At 46.1% G+C, this 15,757-nt stretch overlaps 2 protein-coding genes across 5 annotated transcripts in view; both read right to left on the bottom strand.

Moving 5' to 3' along the window:
• Nucleotides 1-6,365, bottom strand: part of UBE4B (ubiquitination factor E4B) — a 75,764-nt gene extending 69,399 nt beyond the window's left edge. The window contains exons 1-2 of one of the 4 annotated variants that reach the window (XM_079986765.1): nt 5,525-6,365; nt 4,992-5,487 (exon numbers count right to left, since the gene is read on the bottom strand). In XM_079986765.1, coding sequence (XP_079842891.1) covers nt 4,992-5,015 — 24 coding nt within the window. In that variant the 5' untranslated portion in view covers nt 5,016-5,487; nt 5,525-6,365. Of the gene's footprint in view, nt 1-4,991 lie in introns of all 4 variants that reach the window. The other 3 variants (XM_079986766.1, XM_079986764.1, XM_079986769.1) reach the window with 3 other exon arrangements.
• Nucleotides 6,366-10,625: 4,260 nt separating this feature from the next.
• Nucleotides 10,626-15,432, bottom strand: RBP7 (retinol binding protein 7). The gene is made up of 4 exons (XM_079989274.1): nt 15,209-15,432; nt 12,636-12,814; nt 11,489-11,590; nt 10,626-10,886 (listed from the first exon to the last, which is right to left on the bottom strand). Exons 1-4 carry the CDS (start codon nt 15,279-15,281, stop codon nt 10,836-10,838), a joined length of 405 nt encoding a protein of 134 aa, XP_079845400.1. The 5' UTR covers nt 15,282-15,432; the 3' UTR covers nt 10,626-10,835.
• Between the last annotated feature and the right edge of the window lie 325 nt (nt 15,433-15,757).

The following is a 15,757-nucleotide window of genomic DNA, read 5'->3' as shown; positions in this document are numbered from 1 at the left end:
AAAAATGAACCCAAAAAGTATGCAAATGGATTTCCACAACAATGAAGACAAGAAACTCGGTTTTTTAAACTGGGGAGAAAAACTTGATTCCCAAGATTCTACATCACCTCAAAAAATGATACATGGTGTGACCTAAACAGCAAACAGTCTGGACCTAAAACCATGCCTAACAAATGCTCATCGTAGACATACTTCAGAAAAATGAATGCCAAAGCTCGACAGGGAAATTTACTCTACTGCCCTGACAATTATCTTTCAATGTATCCTATAGGGAAATGTTCAAATTCTAAGTACTAAAGGGAACCCAAATCAAGATCCATATTTGGCATGTAAAAGCAGACTTGCCACTAATTTGCTCATATGATATATCAGGCCACCAAGGGGCTGACTTACTGCAACCCCACATACACCAGCACAAAGCAAACCCAAGCATCTAGACATTTTGGTTTTGTTTAGTAGCCAGTCATTGTTTCTACTAGCCAATGAAGTTTAACTTTCCAACTACTTCTCCAGTGCATGTCATATGAACACAGGAAGCTACCTTATACCAAGTTAGACTATTGATCCATCTAATTCAGCACTATCTATTCCATACTGTTTGGCAACAGTTCTTCAAGGTTTCAGAGAGGAAGACTCCTCCAGCCCTAACTGGAGATGCCGAGAATTGAACCTGGGACTGTGTTCAAACCACACATTTTAGCATTGCCTAGGCACTATGGTCCCCATTTGCACTCATTCCCTAGCAAGGTTTTACTGAAAAAGTGGGTTGGGCGTTGTCTATTTCTCATTGCCACTGGCAAACCTGTAAGTAGGTAACACATAGTTTCAAGCCTCCAAATTGCTGCTCTCTATGAATATTCAAGCAACCAATAAAGGTAATTCACAAAAGGGCTGAATTTAGATGTCATGTTAGCGTTCTCCAAACCAAAGTTCAGAAGACTGAAAATGTGGCATGGTCTCACTTACATCTTCCTCCCCTCTCTCTAACCCAGATTGCCTTCAAACCACGTCTGCTCAATTCTAACATCAAGGCAAACTAAGATAACACTAGAATTAATTCTATGTGGTCAGTGTGCTGCTACTCCATATTAGCAGCCCATTCTTTGTTACTAAATTTTAGTGCAAGCCCATGTCTGTGTACAGTGGTACCTTGGGTTAAGTACTTAATTCGTTCCGGAGGTCCGTTCTTAACCTGGAACTGTTCTTAACCTGAAGCACCACTTTAGCTAATGGGGCCTCCTGCTGCTGCCGCTCTGCCAGAGCACGATTTCTGTTCTCATCCTGAAGCAAAGTTCTTAACCTGAAGCACTATTTCTGCATTAGCGGAGTCTGTAACCTGAAGCGTATGTAACCTGAAGTGTATGTAACCCGAGGTACCACTGTACTTGGAAATATGTTCCATTGGACACAGCTGGTGAGAATTTGCAGTCTGAACAATTCAGGCCATGTCCCATGATGTTCCATCAGTTAGGAACTTTATTCATGAAAAGCAGCCTTTTTTTTTTTTAACTTTGTCTCTCCTTTATTGTAACACAGACAGCATGGGAATAGCCTGTCCGCGGGTTACGGTGGAGAGTTTTACTGTACACACCAGCTACCAAATTCAAGCCTATGAAAAGAGGCAGGAACCTGTTTGGGGTGCGATAAAAGCAGTGCTTTTTCATGGTGGTTCCAAAATTATGGAATTCACTCCTACTTACAGTCAGGAACACACAGAATATCTGTCATTCAGAAAGGAGTAAAAACCTTATTTCATTGTGCCTTTTCTATTTTAATTATACCTGACACTTCCAGAGTTTTGACAGTGCCACTATTTCATATGTTTCCCTTATTTTTGTCATATCTAACTCCAGTTTTAAATAAACTGTTTGTTTGTTTTTTATTGTGAACTACCTTGAAAAAAATGGTAAAAAGCAGGAACTACATATAGTAAATGCTATGCCCATCTTTAAAGCCGTGAAGAGCTCAGGACTCAAACACTTGAAGGAGTAAAGGTAAAGGTACCCCTGCCCGTACGGGCCAGTCGTGTCCGACTCTAGGGTTGTGCGCCCATCTCACTTAAGAGGCCGGGGGGGCAGCGCTGTTCGGAGACACTTCCGGGTCACGTGGCCAGCATGATGAAGCTGCTCTGGCGAGCCAGCACCAGCGCAGCACACGGAAACGCCGTTTACCTTCCCGATATAAAGCGGTACCTATTTATCTACTTGCACTTAGGGGTGCTTTCGAACTGCTAGGTGGGCAGGAGCTGGGACCGAAAGACGGGGGCTCACCCCGCCACGGGGATTCGAACCGCCGACCATGTGATCGGCAAGCCCTAGGCACTGAGGTTTTACCCACAGCGCCACCCGCGTCCCGACTTGAAGGAGTACCTCTCCTTATAACCAGCCTGCCCATGTCTTGAGACTTTTGGTGGAAGCAATTTCCATATTCCACCATTAGAAACTCACTATGTAATGATATGGAATAATTCCTTCTCCATGGTGAGGCACCATCTGTGGAATGCTGTTCTTTGATATGCATGACTGGCACTAAAGTTATCAGTCCAGTGCTGATAACAAGACTTATTTATGTGCTCTGGCATTTTCAGTTTCCCATCATATTCTCTTGACCCCAATTTCCAAGCCAATTAGTTTCTGAGCCCAATTCAAAGTGCTGGTTTTTACTTATAAAGCCTTACATGGCTCAGGACCACAATACCTCAAGGACCACCTCTCTCCCTTTGAACCAACCCAGACTCTGCAATCATCATCTGAGACTCTTCTTCCTGCGCCTTATCCACAAGAGATCACAGTAACGGGCCTTTTTTGCAATGGTTCCCCATTTGTGGAATGCTCTCCCCAGGGAGGTTCAGGGATCCTCAAATGAAGGGCGGTATAGAAATGTATAAAATAACAAGGTAAAGGTAAAGGGACCCCTGACCATTAGGTCCAGTCGTGACCGACTCTGGGGTTGTGGCGCTCATCTTGCTTTACTGGCTGAGGGAGCCGGCGTATAGCTTCCGGGTCATGTGGCCAGCATGACTAAGCCGCTTCTGGCGAACCAGAGCAGCGCACGGAAACGCCGTTTACCTTCCCACCTGAGCGGTACCTATTTATCTACTTGCACTTCGACGTACTTTCGAACTGCTAATAAAATAACAAATGAATAAATAAACTTCTTTTAACTTCTTTTATTAGTGTATTTTTAAATTGTCACAACTTGCCCTGGAACCTCAAAGTGTGGTACACGGAAGAAATCTAATAAATAACTGTAATAACTGCTTAAACCAGTGATGTCCAAACTTTTTTCAAAGAGGGCCAGATTTGATGAAGTGAAGGGCCATGAGGGCTAACCAAAGTTGTTGGGCCAGATTATGCCCTTGAAATGGACTTTGGACGTGCTTGGTTTAAAATATTCAGTTGTTTTTAGGTACTTTATTTGTCTGAAGGCATTTCTACTGCACCTTCTTGCTTCTTTTAAATGATTTGATGATTTTGTATTCACTATTTTGATCCAGTATTTCTGTGCATGAAGGGCATCTTAAAAGCTATTTTAAAATAAAAAAAATAAGACAAATTACTCACATGGGAAAAGCCTGCTTCATGGCAAGTTATGAAAGCATCCAAGCTAGCTTCTCAATGTATTTTCACCTACATCAAAACTACAATATAAAGAAAGCTCATATGGCCTTACCTTGGGCCAACGTACTACCAACGTGTCAAAGTGTGCAGAAAGAGCTTGCTGGTATAAAGCAACTGATTAAGTAGCTGTGAATGCTTCTGCAATGAATAAGATCCAAAAATCCTTTGTTTTTTGTTTAATAAAGCAACAAAATACCACCCTGGCAGAAGAGGAAAGGATGGAGGGGGAGAGAGAGAGAATCATGAAAGACTGAAATTAAACAAGATGGAAATATCAATGTGTAGATAGAAAAGATTCCCTCATTGTGGTTATTTTTTGAAGTTTAAATTGTTTTTGTTTAATTAAGACAATTAAGTCTGAATAAAACACAGGACATCCTCTTAGTAAGACAGGAAGTACTCTCAAGAAACACCTCACCAGGACAGTATCCAGCAACCCTGGAATCATTCCATAAGCAATCATACTAGCGCCTTTCGTACTGTGGGTTCCCACCTGAAAAAAACTTACAACTGTGAATTTGAAACCAAAGCTTTAAATAGAAGCCTAACATTTACATGCTTCTGTTGAGGAGACCTGTTGTGTGTCCCCACATACACCTTTCTTTCATAGACAACTTGGACAAAGGAGAAGTCCAAAACGTTGTGTGAACAAAGACCTAAAAATGGCCCTGGTAGTATGCCACCCCAATGGGAAAATAGCTATCTATCCCTCAGTATCAAATAATGTAAATTGAAAAGTTCCCTTTAAGCACAAAGTACTGTCAAGCTCTAGACATTCAATAAACCAAAACACACTTTTAAAAAGTTTCTCCAAGTAAGAAAAATCTGACATGTGTTACTCAACATAGGTGAATACTCAACTAAAAAGAAGGGATTAAAAACAACCCCACCCTCTATATAATTGCAGACTTAAGTAGGGTGAGGTGTGTCCAAAAAGTGGCGGGGAGAAAATGCAACACAAGACCATTATATTACTAGTGCATTTATCCAAAATAGCAAAACTAATCTGTTATCATTTACTATTTATATCCAGAGGCATTCTAGCACTCTAGCTAAGGAATCAAAACTCCCGCCCAAACATATAGTTCCCCTCTCGCCATTTTATCTCCACAACAAGACTGCAAGGTAGGTTAGGCAAACAGACAAGTGACTGGCCCAAGGTCACCCAGCAAGTTTCATAGCTAAGAGATGACTTGAACTCTGGTCTCCAAGGTCCACATACAAATTTATTCACTTTGCAGAAATAGTGGGACTCCACAAATCCCCATGGCAAACCCCCTTCAGTAGAACCATTTACCTGTAGGATACTTCCTGGTGCCCAGCCTCCCTTCCCACAACATCCGCTGTTCAGTCAACAATCCCCAAACTCACCTCATCAGCGCTCAGCTCCTCCATTGTTTTCCTCTTAATGGTGAAAGGAGTTTGGGGGAAGGGGAGCTCTGTACTTCCCTTGAGGGGCGTGCTTGTGGGAGAGAGAGTCTTTAAGGGAAATCCTGTCCTGCTGCCTCTTTCCCTAGGGACGTTTCAGAATTGCATAGTCAGAGGTAAAGACCACCACCACAGAATATACTTCCCCTGTTCTTGGGCAGAGGCTGTTTCTCTCTGGTTTGCTAGTCAACTAAATGATTATGAACACACGCATAAGCCACTCCTATCTAAACCTCCAGGCCTTACCCCTTCCTATACCTGAAGCTATCTCCGCTGTAGCCCCAGCTTTAAAAGCCTCCCTCCACAGGCACCCCAAGCTGCCGATAACCCCCTAGGATCCTAGCTCCTGCTTCCTGCCTTGGGTCCCACTGACCTTTTTTCTCCACACTCCAGGCGCCCCAGGTGGCCTACCAAGCAGCCTCCGACCGAAACCTCGCTGCTCACTGTCCCCCAGTTGTCCTAAGCCTCAGTGGCACCCTGCCGCCTGTTATGGACCTTCCTACAAACCCTGAAAGCTCCCCAGGTCAGCAAGACACCGCCTCGTATCACAAGAGGCTCCTATTGCTCACCGTCCACCAAACACGGCAGAGAGCCTTCCGCTTGCTCACTACCCCCAGTTCCCAATCGCAGGCTGCCTTCCGTATACCCAGGAAACCCTATTAGTCCCATATATACACATAAGATAGGTCCCGCTCTTTCTCCCTCTGCTAGAAGCCCCAAGCTGCTTGCTGGCTCCTATACAGTATATTCAATATATAGATAGATATATGAATACAGCGCCCTGCCACCAGCTATATATTACAACAGTCTCCCCTTAATCGGCTGCCTAACCTGAAGCCCCAGTTTAGCCAGCTGCCTCCCTTTCGCCTCGCACGCGGCCCCAGCTTAAGCCACCTTCTCTTCCACCTCAGCCCCTTGAATTCTCCAGGTGCCTGGCTTGGCTGGGGCTGCAGAGAAAAGGAGGCAGTGTGGAAGGAGGGTGGTGGTGGGGAAAGCCCGCGCCAATGACTGGCCTTACACCTCTCGGCAAGCCACCAACACACTCCCCTCAGAGCTGCCCCCTCACACTCTTCTCCCTCAGCTGCTGCAGACGCTGCTTCTTCCTCCCTACACAGAGATTATTCATCAAAACAAGGCGGCAGCGGCGGCCATCTTGGCGTCGGATCACGTGACCTCTCCCCTCCTCTCCCTCGCGCGCGCGCGCTCTCTCTCTCTCTTTCCTCCAGGCGGTTCTCCGCACGCCTCTTTGCGTACGGCTACAAGATAGCCAGCCAACCAGAGCTTACGCGTCCGTGCGTCCCTTCGCTCGCGCGCTTTAAGTGCGGGAGGCCAAAGAGAGAGGAGGCTCCTCCCACCAATCAGCCCAACGAGCGCAGGGAAGGCGCCCAATCGCGGAGCAGAGAGGGAGGTGCAATGAGAAAGAGGCTCCGCCTTCTCCCGCCCAGCAGTCCACGCGCTGCGGATGACACGCCTCCTCCTCCTCGCACCCGCGCCGCCGCCGCTCCACCCTTCATCGTCTTTCGGTCACAGGCCGAAGCGTCCCCGCGTGCGTCCTGGTACTGACCAATGAGAAGAGGGAGGGGAGGCCTCCGCCGCTTGCCCGCGCCCGTGATTGTCACCTACTACAAGAAGCTAAGCTCGGGGTGGGAGGGACTAAAAGCGGGAGGTGGGGCCTGTTTGGTTGCGCTATAGCAACAGGGGCGGGGCAGGCGCGAAAATGCTGCGATGAATGGCGTGGGGAAAAGCTTTTGCTGAGGCGGGAAAGAGAGCTGGGGGAGGGGCTGTCTTATGCAAACAGAGAGCGAGATGACTCGAAACTCTTCATTTACTTGAATAACAATGTATTATTTGGATAATTATGCACGTTAACAAGCCGAAATAAAAAATAAAAATTACAGCAAAATTGGAATAACTTGGTAATAAAAGCCGTGAAGACCCCAGTAGTCCTTTTATTTTTGTTTCCCGTGTCTTAGATGAGGGGGAACGCTTTCACACTCTGTTCCATCTATGCTTCCAATAGTGGATATTTAACAAATCAACATTTCAGTCCTTGTTTTCATTTCCCCGGGGGGGGGGGGAGATCATCCTGAGGTGCCTTTGAGGGGTGGCGATGTGGTGCAATATTGTCTGATTCGAGTCCCGTGAGGTTTCCATACTACAAAAGCTATTCATACATGCACAATTTTGATCGTATGCTGCTTTTCCATGGGTGAAACCACGCCAATGGTAGCTCACAACATTGGGGGGTGGGGGTGGAATACGCATTTACAAACAACAAAAGTAGTCATAAGCAACAGAAAGAGTACAGTAAAGGAGCCTGTTTGAACCTTTAAAGATTCCTTGTCTGCCTTGGTAGTTCAGTTTGTAGTGCAGGAGATTCTTAATCTCAGCGTTGTGGGTTCAAGCCCCATATTGAGCAAAAGATTCTTGCATTGCGGCAGGTTGGACTAGATGACCCTTGTGATCCTAACCGCTGGGAGCTGGCAGGGAGAAACCCATGACATCTTGGAGTAAAATAGGTTTAATAATATAAACTCTGAGAATAAGCCAGCAACAGCCACAGGGTGAAAAGGCCTTATCAACTGTGGTACCCACATCTCTTCATCCCTGATCCCAGAGAAGGTTGCCTGACACTCATTTCATCATGTGAAGACCTTTTTCCTTGACCCCAAGCTTTTAAAAATGTGATTTGGATTGCTTTTAACCTGCCACTCCCCCCCCATTGTTTTATGCCCTTGTCATGTTATTTGGTTTTTTGTTTTAATTATTCACTTAATAGGCAAAAAGAAACAGTGAACCAGCTTAAGAGTGGGGGAATGTGCTGCCGAATGACAGGACATGTATACAGTACTTAAATAAAAAACAGGACTTTGCTCTGTGCCAAGGGGGTAAAAACCCAAAGGGTCTGAGAGGCAACTTGAACACTAAGGGTAATACCACACTAAGTTATAGTCAAAGTACACCCGTTGAAACTAATGGACCTAAATTACTCATATTCATTATTGTCAATGGTTTTACTGTGAGCAACACTAGCACTAAATAAAACCTCGATTATTGGAGTGCTTATGTACATCAGTTCAACTCTGTCAATTACTCTGCAACTAGATAAGTCTGTACAGTATAGTGCCTAATTTATCTGGAGGAAAATTAATTGGGCAGTTTTTACATGGAGGCACATTCAGTCAGGTCATACTGTAGTCCAAAACCAATTTTATCATCTGTTATTATGGGGTGATGATACCTTTGTTCTATAAAGGGCCATTGACCCACAGGAAAAGCCACCACACTATCACAATGTGAATTAAGCCAATGGTGCCCTCTGATGTTTACTGGAATACAAACATCTTTATTAGTTGCTGCAGCCTTGTGTGCTGGATCAGTGCTTATGTACACGTCAAAACAAACCCCACCCTTGCATATAAGAGTGTGTTTTTTTAATACCTGAATTAAAAGACAAACAAACTGAAACTTCTTTCTCTCAAAGCAAAATGGGGGGGGGATGAAGTCAAAGACCTGCTCTTCTGCTATAAAAATAATGCAAAGACTTAAGCTGCTTGTTAGTTTAAGGAAGGTTCTTCAAGGTAGTCTGCACAACTCAAGTCATCTGCTCACAAGACTTACAAAAATCTCTAGCCGAGTGTCTTTCCATAACGTAGCAGAGGTGCCACCTAATGGTGAGGACTCTGAACTGTGGGGTTTTTCCTTCCTCTAAGAGGCTGTGGTCACATTCACACTACTTTTAAAGCACACCGCCTCCCCTAAAAAATATTAGGAGATCTATGAGGGGGAAGCTACAGCTCCCAACACTCTTAGGAAATTACGGGATTCTTTTGTGTTTGGGCAGGGGGCAGGACATGTGCTTTAAATTTGCAAAGTGGGCATGACTTGTGCTGAAGAGCCCCGAGGTCCTCAAAAGCTTGCCACAGTTAAGATATTTTGGTTAGTCCTATTAAAGGTATTATGGGACGCAGGTGGCGCTGTGGGTTAAAAGCCTCAGCGCCTAGGGCTTGCCGATCGAAAGGTCGGCGGTTCGAATCCCCGTGGCGGGGTGCGCTCCCGCTGCTCGGTCCCAGCGCCTGCTAACCTAGCAGTTCGAAAGCACCTCCGGGTGCAAGTAGATAAATAGGGACCGCTTACCAGCGGGAAGGTAAACGGCGTTTCCATGTGCGGCTCTGGCTCTGGCTCTGGCTCTGGCCAGAGCAGCGATGTCACGCTGGCCACGTGACCCGGAAGTGTCTCCGGACAGCGCTGGCCCCTGGCCTCTTAAGTGAGATGGGCGCACAACCCCAGAGTCTGTCAAGACTGGCCCGTACGGGCAGGGGTACCTTTACCTTTACCTATTAAAGGTATTGCCAAGCTGTGGGTCACAGCTTGCATCTATCTCAAGCTTCTACCAACTTGTACTAAGAAATAATGAGCTGCGGGGCCTTGTCCGGTGATCAGAAATTTCTGCAGAAAAGTTAATTCACCAGCAACTAGCTTATTGAGTTTCTCATCATGTAATGCTTGATTTGCCTTAAAGCAGGGGTGCAGAGTATTTTCCAGCCTGAGGGCCACGTTGGCTTAGGTCGAACATGAGGGTCGCACATGAGGGGAAGGCCACATACCTAACGGAAGACAGGGCCAGAGGCAAACACACACACACACACACAGAGAGAGAGAGAGAGAGAGAGAGAGAGAGAGAGAGAGGGAGAGGGAGGGAGAATTCACAGTTCACTGGAAAATGGATTGGTTGTTAAATTACTCTGGGGATTGCTGCTCTGTGAGGGGAAGAGGGGTCTCCTAACAATGCTCAGCATTCTCAGTGTCCCGAGAACACCCAGCAAGGAGGGAAAATGGCCAGTGGTTTAATTCTTTCTTGACCAAAGCAGTTCCTAAGGTGCTCAGAAAATAAACACATACACATACTACTTGTGGCTACGTAGCTGGCATTAACTTTTTCAGGCTTGTGCTCTGGCTGAACAGTTGAAGCCACAGCGGTACCAGGCACCCCTCTCCCAGGCTTAAATCGCTTCATCTGATGGAGTGCGTGCAAACACTTCTACATGGAAGTTGCTGCTGTGCTTGCCTTTTCAAGCCCCTCCTGTTCCTAGGAGACAGCAGCGCAGGGGACAGAGGGGATTCAACTGTCCCACCCCTCACCTGAACAGCTTCTTCCTCTGCTTTGACCATGTGCTGCACCCCTCACCCCCTGCAAACATACACCTGCTTCTGATCACTCAGACTCTTCCCCTTCCTCCTGCCCTGGCTCCTACCTTGTGGGTGGCACAAAACCCCATAAATCTCTGGCCCGCTTCAGCCCCCTGACCCTATCACACACTGGTCAGAGCCCTGCCAGTCCCAGACACTTAAGCTGCAGCTCCCAAAAATATTTGGGGGAAGGCCATGGATATTTAAAACGGTGCTTTGAATGTATGGTGTGCAGCTGGCATAGGTATACACACCTGCAACCGAGAATTCCACATATATAGTCTTATATCCCCAAAGGGATATAGAAAAATAGTACAGTATTCTTAACAAAAAGCTGTAGACTCCTAAGTTGTATTGCAAACAGTCATTTTTTTTAATGAAGTTACATGGTAAGTGCGGGTTAACAGTTACGTTTGTTCCAAAGGATCAGGTTGGAATGCTTTTACAAAAAGAGCACCAGGGGTGGAGGAAGAAGATTTGACCTGTAAAGCTGCCTTTTCAGTTAGCACTCCATGTCTGAAGTGCCGCTATGCATAAACACTCCTGTACGTGGTTCTCTGCGCTGTTGTCATTTGGGGGATATTGCTGGGATCAACTTCACGCTCGCTTGAAAACCTGCCTGCTTACTTGGTCTTCACATCGGAGTTCCTGCACAAGGAGACATCCATTAGGAACAAGAGAACATGAAGCTGCTGTACACCAAATCAAACCCACTGGTCCATCTAGTTCAGTATTGCTTACACTGTTTGGCAGCAGCTCTCTAGGGTTTTAGACAGGAAGTCTCTCCCAGCCCTACCTGGAGATACTGAGGAATGAACCTGGGATCATCTGCATGCAAAGCAGATTTTTGACCTAAATGTAGCAGTAGCCTAGGCTTTACCCATTGGCCAACTCAATCCCACAAAGGCAAAAGGCCCATTAGCTCTCTCCCCAGTGCATATAAATAGCAGAGACCTTGGCTGCAAACTCCCATCCCAAGTGAAGAACACGCAAGCTATTGATGCAACAGCTGTTAAAAAGCCCCTTGCTGCTCATATTGGGCAGAGGGACAGGGGAGAGAAGAGTAGGCCAGAGGACTCACTGGCTATCTCAAGCATGAAACATGGCTGAGGTGTGGTGGTAGGGGTCCCCTTCAAATAGGAAGACCCATATGCAAAACATACAGAGTCAACATCCCCTGGTTCCAGAGTATCTATCTAGCTGGCTTACCTTCAAAGCAACCCTAGCTATACACCCCTGAAACAACTTACCAGGTACAGGTCATCTCCTTCAATCCAGTGGGTCCAGCCTCTGTTCTTCTTCTCTCCAGTCTGGACACAAACAATCTTGTCGCCGTCCCAGTTAACCACACTCTGCAGGGGAGGAGAGGGGTCAAAAATATTCAAGGCACAGTTGATCTCTCAGGTTCTGCTCCAAGGGTCAACAAATTATACAAGGGCAACACAGAGACTAAGGAGAAGGAAGATAACAGGCAAGGCCACCCTCCAAACTGTCTGTGAGGCACATAGGGGTGGGCTGTCTGAGGGCAGTCCAAGATTGGTGGGGCAGTGCCCTATCCATTTCAATTAACCCATGTCAGAAACACTTTCCATGGGACCACCATTTTGCTCCCACCCCAACAATGGCTAGCTTGGCCCTGTTATAAAGTTTAGATTTACACCACAACATCTAACAGGGCAGCTTACAATAAGCCCATGACAATTAATGCAAGCGAAGGGTTCTTGAAAGTAGTATCCAGATGAACAGAAGAGCAAACAAGGTTCTGGTGTGTACACCTTAATGAAGCATTTCCGTTCCCTCAAATAATTCTGAGCACAATTCCCAGCAACCCTTAAACTACAGTGCCCATAATTCTGTGGAGCGAGGAAGAAATGCTTCACAGGTGCAGTGTGTACATAGCCAAAGTATTGAAAAATAAGAGGACAGTGCTGGAAAATTCATGTTATTTTAATAGAATCAGACCCTGAGAAGGGACCCTGAGGGTTATTTAGTCCAAATCCTGTGCAATGCAGGAATCCTGCCCCTGGGTGGGCTCGAACCACCAACCTTCTATTTAAGAGCCAGATGCACTGTCCCATTGTACCACCTAGGATGCTCTTGTTTGCAATTTTTTTTTTAACAATGTTGTCCACCAGCCTGAGCTTATCAGTATAGTGGACAGAAAGTCAGGCTATGCAGTTTCCTGACACATACTTGTGTAATATCACAATGCACTCATACATAAACAAGAATTGGGTACCACAAATTATTGGATCCCGCTCCCCCCCCCCCACCCACCCAGACATCCTGCATGCATGCATGCATGCATCCATCCTGGCCGGGGCGGGGGGAGGATGGCAAGTTTATTTTCAATTAAAGCTGCCTACTTAGAGAGAGGCTTTCTCCAGTCCTCAATACCTTGCATTTTCTATTGTCCAAGCCTTTGTTGTCTTCTTCAAACTCCTCCCCAATCCTGAACTCGACTAAATAGCTGCGGAAAGTGCTGGTTGTGCTGATGGAAAACGAGTCCCCATCTTGTTTGAAGACCTTCTGAGGCTTCAGCATTTTGGCTATCTTGCGGGTGGCAAAATCGATACCTTTGCACAGAGAGAAGTTGCATCCAGGTTATTTAGCCAGAACACATTTGATTTTCCGATCACAGAAAGCTGCCTTTTATTGAGTCAGACCACTGGTCCATCTATCTCAGTACTGTCTACGCTGACTGGAAACAGCTCTCCAAGGTATCAGCCAAAGGAAATTCCATGCCATACCAGGAGATACCAGGGACTGAACCCAAGACCATCAGCATGCAAAGCAGACATGCTACCACTCAGCTATGCCATAACTGCTACTTCCAACCCAGTTGTATAGTGGTCCAGGGTCATGGGGGATGGGGTCAAAAACCCATTACTATTTCTGTTGCAGGGTCCATGCCTGCAGCCTTCTAGAGCTGCCCTATCAGCATGAAATGGATGCCACTTCATGTTGCAGAAGCCAGGCAGTAATAAACACTGAAAACACAAGGTGCTTTCATTTCAAGAGAATGGTGTTGATATTCTGTTCTGTGCAATGGAACTTCAAAGAAAGCACAACTTAAAGTCATTGCAGAATAATATAATGGGGCAGTCCGAATCCTTTCCCCAGAAAATGGTAGATCTATCTGAAAGGCAACACAGTGACATCTGCATTGCTGGTTGCAAGGCATCACTAATATATCTTCTAAGGCTGTCTAGTCATAAAAAGGGTGTGACTGTGACCATCATGAAGGGATCTTGAACTTCCAGATTTGCCACTACATTCCCACTCTACCCCTCACCTGCCCAAACCTAGATAATCGGAGTCCTGGTCAGACCACTGCCCCCTGCTTTTGCCTTTGAAGATTGGAAGTCGTCAAACTGATAAGAGGTCCTTAGGATTAATGGAGATCAATTAGCTTTGTTAAAAAGTGTTTAGGGGCGGTGGGAGAGAGAATTACATATTTTTGGAACAACTCATTCAGGAAAGTGTGGCAAGTGTGAAATCAATTCCTCAACTTCTTCAGCCCAGTGTTGAAATAAGGTTAATCATTTGAGCCAAAATAAATGGGTCAGACGTCTGAATTATTGGGAAACATTATTGCAAACTTTTAGGTTGGCACAGAAGATTGTGGAGTGCTCCCTCAGCCTCCTCTCCCCTCTTCTTGGAAGTCCTCCAGGCAGCCGCTGCAGCCCTCCCCCCCCCCCCATCTCTGAGCCGCCTCAGCTCCTGGCAACCAGCACCCCCTGCCCAGCCCCAAAGGCACCATTTGCCTGTGTTGCTTGTAGCCTGGGCTGCTGCAACAAACAGTTGTGCAAGCCTTTGGGAGGCAGAGACGCGAGGGGGCATCAGAGGAGGGAGGGAAGGAAAAAGGGACAGAGGCCAGGGTTGCCTGCAGCACCCCTGACCATCATTTCAAAGCACCCCAGGGTGAAAACCACTGGTCTGGCCACTTGGAATTGGTTCTTTGTCAATGTAGGTGAACTACTAGCTGCTGCAGGGCCAGTGTGGTATAGCAGTTGCTGTGTTTGATTTGAAATGATAGAGCCCCAGTTCAACTCTCCACTTTGAGGTCTCATTAGGCAATATTTTCTCACAACCTAACAGTACCCTACAAGGTTGTTGAGTGAAAAAAGGAAGCCATGTGTCTGCCCTGAGTTCAATAGCTTGTATACTTCATAAGCACAGGGCTGCAAATATTCTAGACCTGACCCACTTGTGTTGCCAAACACTGTTGTTGAGACAACTCACTAAGGAGACTGTAATCCCCATTTTAGCTAGAGAATGAAGGCTGAGAAGACCAGGTGTGCCCAGAGATACACCAGGAAGCAATTTGGATAATATTAACTCCCACATAAGCTCAGATGATCACCAAGGTGTTGGCCTCTCCCCTATAAAATGCACTTATTTTATTTGAAACACCAAGTGTTTCCAGCAAATTACATCCTTGCACAGCAACAGAAGGAGACTTTGAATTTACCCAGCTCTTCCTTAAAAATAAACTCCTATACTCACTGATGTTGGTCTATGTCACAGGGTTGTTACAATGGCAAAGCATGGGAGGGAGAACAAACTCCAGCTTCTTGCCTGGAGAGGGACTTCCATTCAGAAATACATGTAGCTAATCCTCCAAGATACAGAATGCTTGGATTCCTCAATTCAACATAAGGGAAACCAGCAATCCTGTACATACTTATTCAGGAGCCAAGCCCCAAATTCAACAGACCTTACTTCTGAGTAAATAACTCAAGGAACTCAAGAGTTGAGAATCAGCAGTGATTAGATACAAACTTTTTAATAATAAAAACATAAATCAAAACACCCATAATATATTGCAGAGTTCAAACAACTACATATACAGCTTCTGGCTGAGGAAAGGGGTGGGGTGGGGGACATTCTGCACAAAGAGGAACAGTTTCCAATATAAAGCAAATAGTCAAAGAGGAAGAGAAAAATCAAACTATATTTCAGCTTACCTAAGGCCACCATGTAGCCTTCAAAGTTCTCACTGCTGACAAAGTTCCAGGTGCCATTGAAATCAGCAGGCATGGCTGAAGTAGACAAACAAACCTAATACAACACCAAAGCTAATTGGACCTTTGCAGACCCTCCTCGCTCTCTCTCTCTAGATATATATATGGAGAATAGGAGAGGTCTCACAGCTGAAGGTGATGGGAGTGTGATCCAATCTACTGGAGGGGTGGGCCCAGAATCTGCTGCAGCTGGGACTTTGGAGGGGAAAGTTCAAGCTATTTGAAATCTTTTCTTCAGAACTAAAAGTGACTGTTCCATGAGTCACGGGGTGGGGAGGAGGCAAGAGGAGAGTTTTAACCTCTTCTTGGTCTTAATGTGGGTCATATCTGGGTCTCTCTCAAAACTGGTGGCGTGGGAGAACTTCCGAGCAGCCCTGCCAGAGATTAGGCCAAAGGTCCCTCCAAGCCCCAGTGTCTTGCTTCCGACAGTGGGCAGCCAAGGGTGCCTCTGGGAAGACTACAGAGCTTCCCCACCATCACTTCCCAGCATTT

This window comes from Podarcis cretensis (assembly GCF_951804945.1).
Source record: "Podarcis cretensis genome assembly, chromosome: 8".
Lineage (NCBI taxonomy): Eukaryota > Metazoa > Chordata > Lepidosauria > Squamata > Lacertidae > Podarcis > Podarcis cretensis.
Note: the sequence above shows the minus strand (reverse complement) of the source record. Positions and strands in the feature narration are given on the sequence as shown.

What these genes read in the sequence shown, in the direction of transcription:
- RBP7 (XM_079989274.1), bottom strand. Translation starts at nt 15,281, where the DNA reads ATGCCTGCTGATTTCAATGGCACCTGGAACTTTGTCAGCAGTGAGAAC. An exon ending in AGGCTACATGGTGGCCTTAG is followed by an intron (nt 12,815 to 15,208) that starts GTAAGCTGAAAT and finishes CTCTGTGCAAAG; the next exon opens with GTATCGATTTTGCCACCCGC. An exon ending in AAGGAGATGACCTGTACCTG is followed by an intron (nt 10,887 to 11,488) that starts GTAAGTTGTTTC and finishes CTCCTTGTGCAG; the next exon opens with GAACTCCGATGTGAAGACCA.